At 38.7% G+C, this 15,380-nt stretch overlaps 1 protein-coding gene across 3 annotated transcripts in view; it reads left to right on the top strand.

The window, feature by feature from the left end:
• The window catches only part of PSME2 (proteasome activator subunit 2), a 49,315-nt gene extending 34,507 nt beyond the window's left edge, over positions 1–14,808 (top strand). For all 3 annotated transcript variants that reach the window (XM_053702359.1, XM_053702360.1, XM_053702358.1), the window contains exons 11-12: positions 14,135–14,221; positions 14,305–14,808. In XM_053702359.1, coding sequence (XP_053558334.1) covers positions 14,135–14,221; positions 14,305–14,385 — 168 coding nt within the window. In that variant the 3' untranslated portion in view covers positions 14,386–14,808. The remainder of the gene's footprint in view (positions 1–14,134; positions 14,222–14,304) is intronic.
• The last annotated feature ends 572 nt before the right edge of the window (positions 14,809–15,380 follow it).

Genomic DNA, 15,380 nt, shown 5'->3' with positions numbered 1-15,380 from the left:
GAGAGTAAAGGAATATATAACCTTAGCAAAAACCCACTTGATGAAAATGAGATTAAGATTTTGAATAAAGGATTGTCCTTTGCCCCCACACAAAGGTTGAATAAATTTAATACTTATATCGATGTGCATAAATACATAAAAAACCTAACAGTAAAAAAATGGTTTCTGAAAACCTCTTTGGAAAGAGAAATTACCTCGAACCAAGATTTGGAAGAAGATAGATTTGTACACACTAACCTAAAACAAAAATCCACTTTTTACCCAAAACACATAAAAGGGGGAGCAATAGAAACCTTTGAAAAAATGGTCCTAGATGATATTAAAAGTTTAGACGAAAATAAATTAAATAAAACACGCTCAAATATAGATAAGAATCAATATGAAGCTATAAAAAGACTAGAAAAGAACAAAGATATCATAGTCAAACCGGCAGACAAAGGTGGGGGTATTGTTATTTTAGATAAAGAAAAATATATGGATATGGCATACACTCTATTGAATGACACTAAGACATACAAAATTTTAAAAAGAGATCCCACCCCTATCTATAAAAAGGAATTAGAGGTACTTCTCTTAAGGGCTAACGAATCAGGCATTCTGAATGATAAGGAATATGCCTTCCTGTCTATAAAGTTTCCAAAAATCCCACTGTTTTACTGCCTACCCAAAATACATAAATGTTTCACTTCTCCTCCAGGCCGCCCAATAATATCGGGGATAGGCTCACTAACGGCCAATTTATCTCAGTATGTAGACCAATACCTACAAAAATATGTAGTAAGCCTCCCCTCATATTTAAAAGACTCCACAGAAGTCCTGACTACACTACAAAATTTAGAATGGGAAAGCGATTATATCTTGGCCACGTGCGATGTATCGGCACTTTACACATGTATAGAACATCATAAAGGTTTGGAAGCAGTTGAATTCTATCTAAACAAAGATCACTCTCTACCTAAAGAGCAAAAAGAATTTATTACAGAAAGTATTAAATTTATCCTTAACCATAACTTCTTTGTTTTTGAAGACAAATATTTCGTCCAGCAATGTGGTACAGCAATGGGAACCAGGTTTGCTCCCAGTTATGCCAATTTATTCATGGGTCTTTGGGAACATATTTTTCTGGACTCTATAGATCTGGGAGCAAACCTGGTTCTTTATAAAAGGTATATAGATGATATTCTGATAGTGTGGAAAGGGAACATAGAAGATCTAGACTGGTTTATATCTCGCATGAATAACAATATAAATAATTTAAAATTTACTTACACCAGCAGCCACTCAAACATCCAATTTCTAGACTTAGATATCAGAATAGTGGACAATAAAATTTTAACCAAGACCTATTTTAAACCCGTTGATACGAATAATTATATACATGCGACCAGCTGTCATTTAGAAAAATGGAAGGATAACATTCCCAAAAGCCAGTTCACTCTGATTTGAAAAAACTGTAATAACGATGAAGACTATCTAAAACAGTCAAGCATTTTAACAAAAAGGTTTGAAGAGAGGGGATACAAAAAAGAAAAAATAGAAGCAGATATGTTAATTTGTAAGAATAAACCAAGAGAACAATTGCTCAATAAACATAAACAAGAACAGCCGCAGATTGGAGATTCTTATGGTGGAATGTTTCTCCCCTTTATAACACAGTACAATTGCAACAAAGGGATCATAGAAAAAATCATGAAAAAGCACTGGCCAATCCTAAAAAAAGACGTAGTTTTAGGTTCATCTCTACCCGAATATCCAAAAATAATATATAGAAAGTCTAGAAACCTAAAGAATATGTTAGTGCCAACAGACCTTAAAAAGAAATTGAATATGAAAAACCAGAAAGACTTATGGGGAAAGGATGTGCAAGGCTTTTTTCCATGCTGTACCTGCAAGGCCTGCAAATATGCCACAAAAAGAAAGTCCTTTAGATCCACAACAACAAGGAAGGAATTTTACATAAAAGGAACCTATAGGTGCACGGACAAACATATTATATATCTATTAGAATGCAGCTGTGGGGCCCAATATGTGGGCGAGTCGGATAGAACAGCTCGGGATCGTATTAGGGAACACATTTCATCAATTGAACACATGAACAATGATAGGAATAGAGAACTCCCAGTACCCAGACATTTTAAAAAATGTAATAATGGCGATCTGAAGCACTTTAGCTACACCATTATAGACAAACTAAGAAAAAATTGGAGAGGAGGGAATCCGACCCATGCCCTTTTGAGATCAGAGGCCAAGTGGATTTTTGACTTAGACACCCTAACCCCCAAGGGCATGAATTTAGAGTTTAATCTAGGTAGTTTTATGCAGGAATAATTTATTGATAGCCAATAAGACATATGTTGAACTTAAAGTCCTCTGATGGACGTCTAGGGATTTAAAATGTTCTACACTAATTGTCAATTGAAGATAAAATATATTATATTTTATTATTATACATATATATAGGCTCACATAACTTACTCTCTAAAATACCCCCAGAAAATATATATATAGCATTACTCTCTCTACAAATAATTATACAAAATCATCCTGTATATATAATATAACTATTACGTATTCTAATAGATATACTATGTTTCCATCCATTTCTTTTACAATATGCATTTCTATTGTGAATTTTTGATGATTTTTGTTAATTCTTATCATTACTTTGTATATATCTTTTATGTTCATCTTTATTCTTATTTTTTATAAATAAGTGCAGAGCAAAAACTGTCTCTGGCTTACGAGCAATATTGCTCTAAAAACAGCGCAACCTCTCAGGCAAAAAGAGAACTCCTTTTTTAATGTTTTCCTGCTTCCAGCCCTAGACATTTCCAATTACAGAGTACAGCATATAAATCTACTTAAATAAATATACACATATTCTAACACTCAGCTTTTTCTTTTATAAACTTTTTTTATTTATAATGTTGTGCGATACACCATATATATTTTGTTGTTTAATATATGCAAATCAACTATGGCTTAAATTTGCCATTTTGCTATTTATGCATAAGTCATACAATATGCAAAATATAAGGAGCTTATACACTTTTTAGGACACATGCTCTGCTATAAAAAGTGCACCATGGACACTAACCAAATCAGAAGTTTGAGAAAGGTCCACGACCGAAACGCGTTACTTCTTTTTTTGGCAACTTTGAGCCACCGTAGTCTGTGACGTCAGACTATCACCTCCAGCAAACTAGTGAGGAAAAGACCGGACGGGAATTACCCTGCTTTTAGACGCTAGACAAGGAGTTGCATCTATAACTCACCAGGCCTGTATGCCGGTTGGAAAACTTAAGGGTAACCTGGATTTACCATTAAGTGAAAGAAACAGGACAAGACATCCTATCTGTAAACCATCAGACGCTTACTCTGGAACCAACAATCTAAAGGTAACCTGGTTTTACCGCTACACCGAAAATCCGGGAATATTCCTATCGATAAGCTAGGATTGGAACACTGAACAAGCTATATCTTGATCATATAAGGTACCCCTAATATAAAGAGACGGCAATAACATTTACCTGCCACAATCTTTACCTGTGCACAGAAAAGAACATTTTCATACAACGTTTTAATATAACCCTGCTTTGACTCATATAGGCTTGTTTTCATATACTAAAGCTTGTTTTGTATGTGCAATACGCTGTTTATGTGCAACACGCTTTTTTGGTGTGCAATACGCTAACTAATATATGCAGCAAACTGCTTTTTATATGCAATAAGTTGGTAACCTGCTAATATAGCACTCTGCCTTGTTTTAAATTTTTCTATGTTCTAATATCCTTTTATCTATCTTTTATTGGTCCAACATATCTTGATCTTTCTAACCCCATTTCATTGTTTACTAACCTCTCATGCTTCCTAATTCACTGTGTATACTAACTATACCTACTGCTTGACTTTTTTTGCCTTTGCCATTTTTCGCTGAAAAAAGAAAAAAAATTTTAGTAATTGCTTTTAAACAATTTATTTCAAGAGCCAAGGAGCTTTTTTATAATTTTTTACCTTTTTACTGTATAAGAAATCAAATAAAAGAAAAAATTTTTATATATAAAAATTTATTCTCTATAGTGTTTCTTTATATTCCTACCCACCTCAATAGTTTTAGCTCTAGAACCAATGATACTGGTCTTTAGCGCAGGAAGATCACACACATAGACTTTCACCTATCAATTTAATCTGGGGATTTTTTTATATCAACCTGTGTACTTTGAGGTGATTTTTTCAGCGCTCTCTCTTTCTCTATTATATAGTTTTGTTCCTCCTGCTTAGCAAAGACTTTAAAATTTAAAGACAAATTGCTCCCTTCTGAGCCTGTCGTCTCTCCGGATAATGCTGTGCGTGACATGCCTCCGCTTTCTCCTCAAACGTCCCAAGCTAGAATGGTTTCTTATACTGTACCTTCTGTGTCCTCTCATCCACCTGGAGGTGTTTATTTACCTGGGGATCTTGCAGCACAGATTTTTTTTCTGCAGTAACTGCGGCTTTGTCAGCTTTCCCTTCATTGGGTAAGCGTAAGAGAAAATGTAAACGTGCCTGATACTAAGACTTCTGACTCTAGGACTGCATTAGCCAATCTTTTTCAGATGTCTGACAAGGAGAATACTTCAGTAGCTTCTGAAGGTGAGATCTCAGACTTTGACACTCTAGCAGACAAATCTTCAGAATCTGAAGAGGTTAATTTTAGATTTAAGCATGAACATCTCTGGTTACTTCTGAAGGAGGTTCTAGCTACTTTAGATGACTCTGAGCCTTCGGTTACTGTCAACCCCATGAAGTCTTTTAAATTGGATAGAGATTATGATTCTCCAGATTCTGAGGAGGTTTTTCCTGTCCCAGGGAAGAGGTCTTTTCTCCTACCCCTGTTTTTAAGAAGATGTTTCCTGTTGCTGACTCTATTCGTGACTCATGGCGCACGGTTCCTAAAGTTGAAGGAGCTATTTCTACTCCTGCCAAGAGAACTACTATTCCTATAGAGAATAGTTGCTCTATTAAGGATCCAATGGATAAGAAGCTAGAAGCTTACTTAAAAAAGATGTACATCCATGAAGGATTACAGTGGCAACCTGCAGCAAGTAATGCCACGGTTGCGGGTGCTGCATCCTATTGGTGTGATACTTTGTTGGACCTTATTACTGAGGAAACTATGTTAGAGGAGATCCAAGATAGGATCAAGACTCTCAAATTGGCCAATACCTTTATCTGTGATGACAACATGCAGATAATTAAACTGGGAGCTAAGATGTCTAGCTTCACTGTACTAGCACACAGAGCTCTGTGGTTAAAATCTTGGTCGGCCGACGTCTTTTCTAAGACCAAGCTTTTGGCTTTACCTTATAAGGGAAAGACACTGTTCGGACCTGATCTGGCAGAGATAATTTCAGAGATCACGGGTGGAAAGGGATCTTTTCTACGTCAGGACAAGAAGAATGGATCTAGAGGTTGCCAGACTTCTAATTATTGTTCCTTTTGTAACTTTAAGGGACAAAAGTCTTCATCCTCCTCTTCCAAACCAGACTAATCCAGATCCACTTGGAAATCCATCCAGCCCTGGAACAAGGGGAAACAGAACAAGCATTTTGATGACTCTAAATAAGCATGAATGTTCTGCCCTGATTCCAGTGTGGATCAGGCTTTCTCTTTATCATCAAGCCCGGATACGCGATGTCCCAGATCCTTGGGTGGTGGACATAGTATCCCAGGGCTACAGAATGGGATACAAGTCTTGCCCTCCAAGTGGCAGATTTCTTCTGTCAAGACTATCCTCAAACCACATAAAGAAGGAGGCCTTAAGCTGTGTAAAGGACCTATACTTCCTGTGGGTTATTGTTCCAGTCCCCCTAAGAGAACAGGGTCTAGGATTCTATTCAAATCTATTTGAGGTTCCCAAAAAGGAGGGGACTTTTCGGTTTATTCTAGACCTCAAGTGCCTCAACAAATTCCTCAGGGTTCTGTCCTTCAAGATGGAAACTATTTGTTCCATTCTTCCTTTGGTACCGGAAGGTCAGTTTATGACGACCATAGACCTAAAGGACGTATACCTATACCTTCATGTTCCCATTCACAGGGAACACCATCAGTATCTGAGGTTTGCCTTTCTGGACAAGCATTTCCAATTTGTTGCACTTCCATTTGGCCTGGCCACGGCTCCCAGAATATTCACAAAGGTTCTGGGGGCGCTATTGGCAGTGACCTTACCTAGACTACATCTTAGTACAGGCGTCGTCTTTTAAACTAGCCCAATCTCATACAGAGATGCTGTTGTCTTTTCTACGTTCCCACGGGTGGAAGGGTGTCCATGAAGATTTTCCTGACGGAGGTCAGAAAAACAAAATTCTTGCTTCCTGTCTTTTTCTCCAGTCTGCCTTCCGTCCATCTGTTGCTCAATGCATGGAAGTGATTGGTCTGATGGTGGCATCCATGGACTTCGTTCCTTTTGTTTGGTTCCATCTAGGTCCTTTGCAACTTTGTATGCTCCGTCAATGGAATGGAGACCATTCGGATTTATCCCAGAGGATAATTCTAGACCCTCTAACAAGACACTCTCTCCTGGTGGGTGTCACAGGAACATCTGTCTCAGGGCACTTGCTTCCTGAGACCTTCCTGGGAAATTGTGACTACAGGCGCCAGCCTGTCAGGCTGGGGAGCTGTTTGGGATCCTTTCAAGGCTCAGGGCCTGTGGTCTCGAGAAGAGTCCTCTCTTCCCATAAACATCTTGGAGTTGAGAGCTATATTCAATGCCTTTATCAGCGTGGCCTCAACTGTCTTTGGTCCGGTTTATCAGATTCAGATGGCTTACATCAACCACCAGGGAGGGACTCGAAGCTCCTTAGCCATGAAGGAGGTGACTTGCATTCTGCAGTGGGCGGAAGCCCACGATTGTCTCCTATCTGCCATCCACATTCCAGGAGTGGACAACTGGGAGGCTGATTTTCTGAGCAGACAGTCTTTTCATCGCGTGGAGTGGGCACTCCATCCGGAAGTGTTCTCTCAGATAACTCTCCAGTAGGGGTTTCCAGTTGGATCTGATGGCGTCCCACCAAAACGCCAAGGTTCCAAAATACGGCTCAAGTTCAAGAGATCCTCAGGCCATTCTGATAGATGCTCTAGCGGTTTCTTGGAGGTTTTCTCTGACATATCTGTTTCCTCCGTTTGCTCTCCTTCCATGAGTCATTGCTCGTATCAAGCAGGTGAAAGCATCAGTGATTCTAATAGCTCCTGCATGGCCTCGCAGGATCTGGTTCACGGATCTAGTAAGGATGTTGTCTCTATCTCCTTGGAGGTTACCTCAGAGGAAGGACCTTCTACTGCAGGGTTCTTTCCTTCGTCCAAACCTAGATTCTCTGAAGCTGACTGCTTGGAGATTAAACGCCTAATTCTTTCTAGACGTGGTTTTTCTGAAGCAGTCATTGAAACTATGATTCAGGCTCGGAAACCTGTTACTCATAAGATTTACCATAAGATATGGCATAAATATCTTTATTGGTGCGATTCTAAAAGGGTTTTCCTGGTGCCGGGTGAGGATTCCCCAGATTTTGTGTTTTCTTCAGGATGGCCTGGAGAAGGGTTTATCGGTCAGTACCCTAAAGGGTCAGATTTCTGCTTTATCTATCCTTTTGCACAAACATCCAGATGTTAAAACCTTCGTACAGGCCCTGGTTAGAATTAGGCCTGTGTTTAAGCCTGTTGCTCTCCCTGTGGAGCCTTAATTTAGTTCTTAAAGTTTTATAAAACCGTTATCCTGGAATGTTTTGTTTCTTGTTGCTATTTCTTCTGCTCACATAGGCCTAGATTTAGAGTTCGGCGGTAAAAGGGCTGTTAACGCTCCGCGGGTTTTTTTCTGGCCGCACCATAAATTTAACTCTGGTATCGAGAGTTCAAACAAATGCTGCGTTAGGCTCCAAAAAAGGAGCGTAGAGCATTTTTACCGCAAATGCAACTCTCGATACCAGAGTTGCTTACGGACGCGGCCGGCATCAAAAACGTGCTCGTGCACGATTCTCCCATAGGAAACAATGGGACTGTTTGAGCTGAAAAAAAACCTAACACCTGCAAAAAAGCAGCGTTCAGCTCCTAACGCAGCCCCATTGTTTCCTATGGGGAAACACTTCCTACGTCTGCACCTAACACCCTAACATGTACCCCGAGTCTAAACACCCCTAACCTTACACTTATTAACCCCTAATCTGCCGCCCCCCGCTATCGCTGACCCCTGCATTACACTTTTAACCCCTAATCTGCCGCTCCGTAAACCGCCGCCACCTACGTTATCCCTATGTACCCCTAATCTGCTACCCCTAACATCGCCGACCCCTATGTTATATTTATTAACCCCTAATCTGCCCCCCACAACGTCGCCGACACCTACCTACACTTATTAACCCCTAATCTGCCGAGCGGACCTGAGCGCTACTATAATAAAGTTATTAACCCCTAATCCGCCTCACTAACCCTATCATAAATAGTATTAACCCCTAATCTGCCCTCCCTAACATCGCCGACACCTAACTTCAATTATTAACCCCTAATCTTCCGACCGGAGCTCACCGCTATTCTAATAAATGTATTAACCCCTAAAGCTAAGTCTAACCCTAACACTAACACCCCCCTAAGTTAAATATAATTTTTATCTAACGAAATAAATTAACTCTTATTAAATAAATAATTCCTATTTAAAGCTAAATACTTACCTGTAAAATACATCCTAATATAGCTACAATATAAATTATAATTATATTATAGCTATTTTAGGATTAATATTTATTTTACAGGCAACTTTGTAATTATTTTAACCAGGTACAATAGCTATTAAATAGTTAAGAACTATTTAATAGTTACCTAGTTAAAATAATTACAAATTTACCTGTAAAATAAATCCTAACCTAAGATATAATTAAACCTAACACTACCCTATCAATAAAATAATTAAATAAACTACCTACAATTACCTACAATTAACCTAACACTACACTATCAATAAATTAATTAAACACAATTGCTACAAATAAATAAAATTAAATAAACTATCTAAAGTACAAAAAATAAAAAAGAACTAAGTTACAGAAAATAATAAAATATTTACAAACATAAGAAAAATATTACAACAATTTTAAACTAATTACACCTACTCTAAGCCCCCTAATAAAATAACAAAGCCCCCCAAAATAAAAAATTCCCTACCCTATTCTAAAATACAAATATTACAAGCTCTTTTACCTTACCAGCCCTGAACAGGGCCCTTTGCGGGGCATGCCCCAAGAATTTCAGCTCTTTTGCCTGTAAAAAAAAACATACTATACCCCCCCCCAACATTACAACCCACCACCCACATACCCCTAATCTAACCCAAACCCCCCTTAAATAAACCTAACACTACCCCCCTGATGATCTTCCTACCTTGTCTTCACCATGCCAGGTTCACCGATCCGTCCTGGCTCCAAGATCTTCATCCACCCCAAGCGGGGGCTAGACATCCACTGAAGAAGTCCAGAAGAGGGTCCAAAGTCTTCCTCCTATCCGGCAAGAAGAGGACATCCGGACCGGCAAACATCTTCTCCAAGCGGCATCTTCTATCTTCTTCCATCCGATGACGACCGGCTCCATCTTGAAGACGTCCAGCGCGGATCCATCCTCTTCTTCCGACGACTAGACGACGAATGACGGTTCCTTTAAGGGACGTCATCCAAGATGGCGTCCCTCGAATTCCGATTGGCTGATAGGATTCTATCAGCCAATCGGAATTAAGGTAGGAATTTTCTGATTGGCTGATGGAATCAGCCAATCAGAATCAAGTTCAATCCGATTGGCTGATCCAATCAGCCAATCAGATTGAGCTCGCATTCTATTGGCTGTTCCGATCAGCCAATAGAATGCGAGCTCAATCTGATTGGCTGATTGGATCAGCCAATCGGATTGAACTATATTCTGATTGGCTGATTCCATCAGCCAATCAGAAAATTCCTACCTTAATTCCGATTGGCTGATAGAATCCTATCAGCCAATCGGAATTCGAGGGACGCCATCTTGGATGACGTCCCTTAAAGGAACCGTCATTCGTCGTCTAGTCGTCGGAAGAAGAGGATGGATCCGCGCTGGACGTCTTCAAGATGGAGCCGGTCGTCATCGGATGGAAGAAGATAGAAGATGCCGCTTGGAGAAGATGTTTGCCGGTCCGGATGTCCTCTTCTTGCCGGATAGGAGGAAGACTTTGGACCCTCTTCTGGACTTCTTCAGTGGATGTCTAGCCCCCGCTTGGGGTGGATGAAGATCTTGGAGCCAGGACGGATCGGTGAACCTGGCATGGTGAAGACAAGGTAGGAAGATCATCAGGGGGGTAGTGTTAGGTTTATTTAAGGGGGGTTTGGGTTAGATTAGGGGTATGTGGGTGGTGGGTTGTAATGTTGGGGGGGGGTATAGTATGTTTTTTTTTACAGGCAAAAGAGCTGAAATTCTTGGGGCATGCCCCGCAAAGGGCCCTGTTCAGGGCTGGTAAGGTAAAAGAGCTTGTAATATTTGTATTTTAGAATAGGGTAGGGAATTTTTTATTTTGGGGGGCTTTGTTATTTTATTAGGGGGCTTAGAGTAGGTGTAATTAGTTTAAAATTGTTGTAATATTTTTCTTATGTTTGTAAATATTTTATTATTTTCTGTAACTTAGTTCTTTTTTATTTTTTGTACTTTAGATAGTTTATTTAATTTTATTTATTTGTAGCAATTGTGTTTAATTAATTTATTGATAGTGTAGTGTTAGGTTAATTGTAGGTAATTGTAGGTAGTTTATTTAATTATTTTATTGATAGGGTAGTGTTAGGTTTAATTATATCTTAGGTTAGGATTTATTTTACAGGTAAATTTGTAATTATTTTAACTAGGTAACTATTAAATAGTTCTTAACTATTTAATAGCTATTGTACCTGGTTAAAATAATTACAAAGTTGCCTGTAAAATAAATATTAATCCTAAAATAGCTATAATATAATTATAATTTATATTGTAGCTATATTAGGATGTATTTTACAGGTAAGTATTTAGCTTTAAATAGGAATTATTTATTTAATAAGAGTTAATTTATTTCGTTAGATAAAAATTATATTTAACTTAGGGGGGTGTTAGTGTTAGGGTTAGACTTAGCTTTAGGGGTTAATACATTTATTAGAATAGCGGTGAGCTCCGGTCGGAAGATTAGGGGTTAATAATTGAAGTTAGGTGTCGGCGATGTTAGGGAGGGCAGATTAGGGGTTAATACTATTTATGATAGGGTTAGTGAGGCGGATTAGGGGTTAATAACTTTATTATAGTAGCGCTCAGGTCCGCTCGGCAGATTAGGGGTTAATAAGTGTAGGTAGGTGTCGGCGACGTTGTGGGGGGCAGATTAGGGGTTAATAAATATAACATAGGGGTCGGCGATGTTAGGGGTAGCAGATTAGGGGTACATAGGGATAACGTAGGTGGCGGCGATTTGCGGTCGGAAGATTAGGGGTTAATTATTTTAAGTAGCTTGCGGCGACGTTGTGGGGGGCAAGTTAGGGGTTAATAGATATAATACAGGGGTCGGCGGTGTTAGGGGCAGCAGATTAGGGGTACATAAGTATAACGTAGGTGGCGGTCGGCAGATTAGGGGTTAAAAATTTTAATCGAGTGGCGGCGATGTGGGGGGACCTCGGTTTAGGGGTACATAGGTAGTTTATGGGTGTTAGTGTACTTTAGGGTACAGTAGTTAAGAGCTTTAGAAACCGGCGTTAGCCAGAAAGCTCTTAACTCCTGCTATTTTCAGGCGGCTGGAATCTTGTCGTTAGAGCTCTAACGCTCACTGCAGAAACGACTCTAAATACCAGCGTTAGAAAGATCCCATTGAAAAGATAGGCTACGCAAATGGCGTAGGGGGATCTGCGGTATGGAAAAGTCGCGGCTGAAAAGTGAGCGTTAGACCCTTTCCTGACTGACTCCAAATACCAGCGGGCGCCCAAAACCAGCGTTAGGAGCCTCTAACGCTGGTTTTGACGGCTACCGCCGAACTCTAAATCTAGGCCATAGTGTCTGAGCTTTCTGCTCTGCAGTGTGATTCCCCGTACCTTATTTTTCATGCTGATAAGGTGGTGTAAGGATTCCAGTCCTGCTTTTACTTTTTGCCTCAACTCACCTTCCTCACCTGTACTTAAGGCATCACCCCGCCCCAAACAAGTGCTTAGTTGTTGAGTATTGTTTGCTGAAACCAGTGCTCTGTTTCTTATAAGCTATATTCTTATCAAAAGAAGATTTACTTCAACTACTTTAACATTTGGGATTACAAATACCAGCTGCAGTTTGGTCTCATAAAGGGACTAATAACAACTAGTCTCATTCATCCTGAAGTTTGCTATTCCAAGAAGTATTAATTTATTTCAACTCCACATCTCTACAGGAATTGCTACTTAATTTCCAACAGGAGGATTCTACCTACTACCGCTACGGTATTTGTATCAAATCTAATTTACCTTAGATGCCTAAAGTAACGGCTAATTTCAAATAGCATGTTTTCTCTTGAACTTATCTAAATTGACTTTGTCTCTCAGATATTACTATGTTTTGCAACGTATGTTTCATTTAATTTTATAAACTTTCTTTGATTCATTCTCATACCGGACAGTAACAGACTTTACGTGACGTCACACAGCTTCATTCATCTCAGCGTGCCATACAGCTCCTTATAACTCAGCGTGTCTCACAGCACCTATTACACTCACTGGTCTGTGTTCAGATATCCACGCTGCAAGCATTATTCAGTGTGCTGTGTCTCGCAGCAGGTCACGCCCCTGTCGGCAGCTGCAGTCTGTGTGTCTCACATCTCTCACGCTTCAGTGCTTATTACAATGAACACTATCTCTCTCATTTGGGTTTGAGCACAACCAATGTCAAAAGTTGTTATTAATACTAATACTTACTTTCAGTCTCTAAATATTTATATGGTATAACAATAATATATAACCATATAAAGACTTACTGCCCTTCCTTATAAAAATCACCCTGAGTAAAACAGTCTATGCTGATATAATAGCCTGTACTTCAGTTGTGAAACAAATATAATTTATTTAGACTCTGCAGTTGTGATTCAAATAACCAAGGAACCTGATAGGTGGTCCTCCGTACTAAATTGGGGTTTCTCCCTAAGGTGGTGTCAGATCGAAACATTAATCAGGAAATTGTTGTTCCTTCTTTTTGTCCTAATCCTTCTTCTCAAAAGGAACGTCTTTTGCATAACTTGGATGTTGTGCAGGCTCTAAAATTTTACTTACAAGCTACTAAAGATTTTCGGCAATCTTCTGTTTGTTGTTTTCTCTGAAAAAGGGTCAGAAGGCCACTTCTACTACTCTGTCTTTCTTTTTGAGAAGTTTTATTCGTTTGGCTTATGAAACTGCTGGACAGCAGCCTCCTAACTCCTTACGGATCATTCCACTAGGGCTGTCTCTTCTTCTTGAGCTTTCAAAAATGAAGCTTCTATGGAAAAGATTTGCAAGGCAGCAACATAGTCCTCTTTGCATACTTTTTCCAAATTCTACAATTTTGATACTTTTGCTTTGGCCGAGGCTTCTTTTGGGAGAAAGGTTCTTCAAGCAGTGGTGCCTTCTGTTTATGTCGTCCTGCCTTTTTTCCCCTCCCTGTTCATTCAGTGTCCTCTAGCTTGGGTATTGGTTCCTAATATTAATTGGAATTACATCGTGAACTCTCCATGTCATAGGAAAGAAAACAAAATTTATGCTTACCTGATAAATTTATTGATTTCCGGACATGGAGAGTCCACGACACCGCCCTATTTTTAATTATAATTCGGCATTTATTTTTTTTAGTAAACCTCAGGCACCATTTCACCCTTGTATTTCTTCTTTTTCCATTTTCCTTCGGCTGAATGATTGGGGATTATGGGTAAGGGAAGTTCTTTGCCTCCTCCTGCTGGCCAGGAGGACTAGTAATTGGAATGACGTTGTGGACTCTCCATGTCCGGAAAGAAAGAAATTTATCAGGTAAGCATAATTTTTGTTTTTCATTCACTTGTTTCCTACTTTTTTTTCAACTTTCTCTGCTCTGTTTATTATTAAACTTCCTCTTATCCCCCCCACTTTTAACCTGACATATACACTCTGCTTTACAGATGGACTACAGAGCACTGGTCCACGAAAAAGATGAGGCTGCATTTGTTGAACTGAGATTAATTCTTTTGGAAGTGAGAGGTTTTTATGTGAGTGTAACTAGGGCAATCACTATTACCGGCAGACTGTTAGTTAAAATCTCTACCAGAAAGTAATGTGTTTTCCTTTTTAGGTTGAACTCTTTGACATAATTCTCAAGAATTTTGAGAAAATTGTAAACCCGAAAGGAGAGGAGAAGAATCCAATGTATTGATCCTGCAACTTCTAGATTCTAGAGAACTGCCCCCCCCCCCAAAAAAAAAAAAAAAACGACAAATAAAAAATAAAAAAACTACACTGGATGAAAGAAAAATAATAAAAGTTGTCGGAGGATGGACTAACACTGTGCCGCTGAAATTCTGTGTTTCATGGTGTATTTGTCTATGACACTGTGGTACACTAAACATTCTTATCACTAAAATATTTTGATACACAACAGTAGGGACACATCATGTGACACAAATGATCAGTGAGTCAGAACATTTTCCTCTGAGTTTCCTCATGTCAATGCCTTTACTTTACAAAATCGGTTATCTCTCATTTTTGTTGCTTTTTCATTTTATGTCAAATTCTGAATAATCAGTAAAATGTGACACAACATTCATTAAAAACACAATAAATAATATTTTGGATCTAATCTGGGCTATATCTCTAATGATTTCCATTCATCAATTAATAAATGATTGAGTTTTTGTCAGAGAATGTGTGCAATTCTAGTTGTCAGAACTGGAAAACCCACAAGTTGTTTTAAGCCCAATATTTAGAGAGAACAATGGAAAATAAACATGTTATTACGTATGTCTTCCAAACCCTACTGTGTTTGCATATCTTGTCAATAACTTAACAATATAAATATGGTTTTGTTGAATAATACTATGTTATCTGAGAGGGCTAAGCCCAATCAGACGGTGCTTGATACAAAAAAAAAGAGAAAAAGAGCATCCCCTAAGCACTCAAAGAAAAACACATATCTAGGTCTCAACCCCTAGCAACCACACAATTATCAAAAAAAATCACTATTAAACTTATCTTTCTATATAGAGACAATGCACTTATATATATATGTCTATATGTATGTACATATACTTATGTGTTTATATGTGTATATATGCCTGTAAATACATCTAATAATAAAAATTATTCAAGAACAATATTGCACACAAAAGTTATAAGAGCTCAAAAATATGAGGTATCAGGTGTTAGAAAGGC

Source organism: Bombina bombina, chromosome 2 (genome assembly GCF_027579735.1).
Source record: "Bombina bombina isolate aBomBom1 chromosome 2, aBomBom1.pri, whole genome shotgun sequence".
Taxonomy (NCBI): domain Eukaryota; kingdom Metazoa; phylum Chordata; class Amphibia; order Anura; family Bombinatoridae; genus Bombina; species Bombina bombina.
This window is presented reverse-complemented; position numbering and strand designations above follow the sequence as displayed.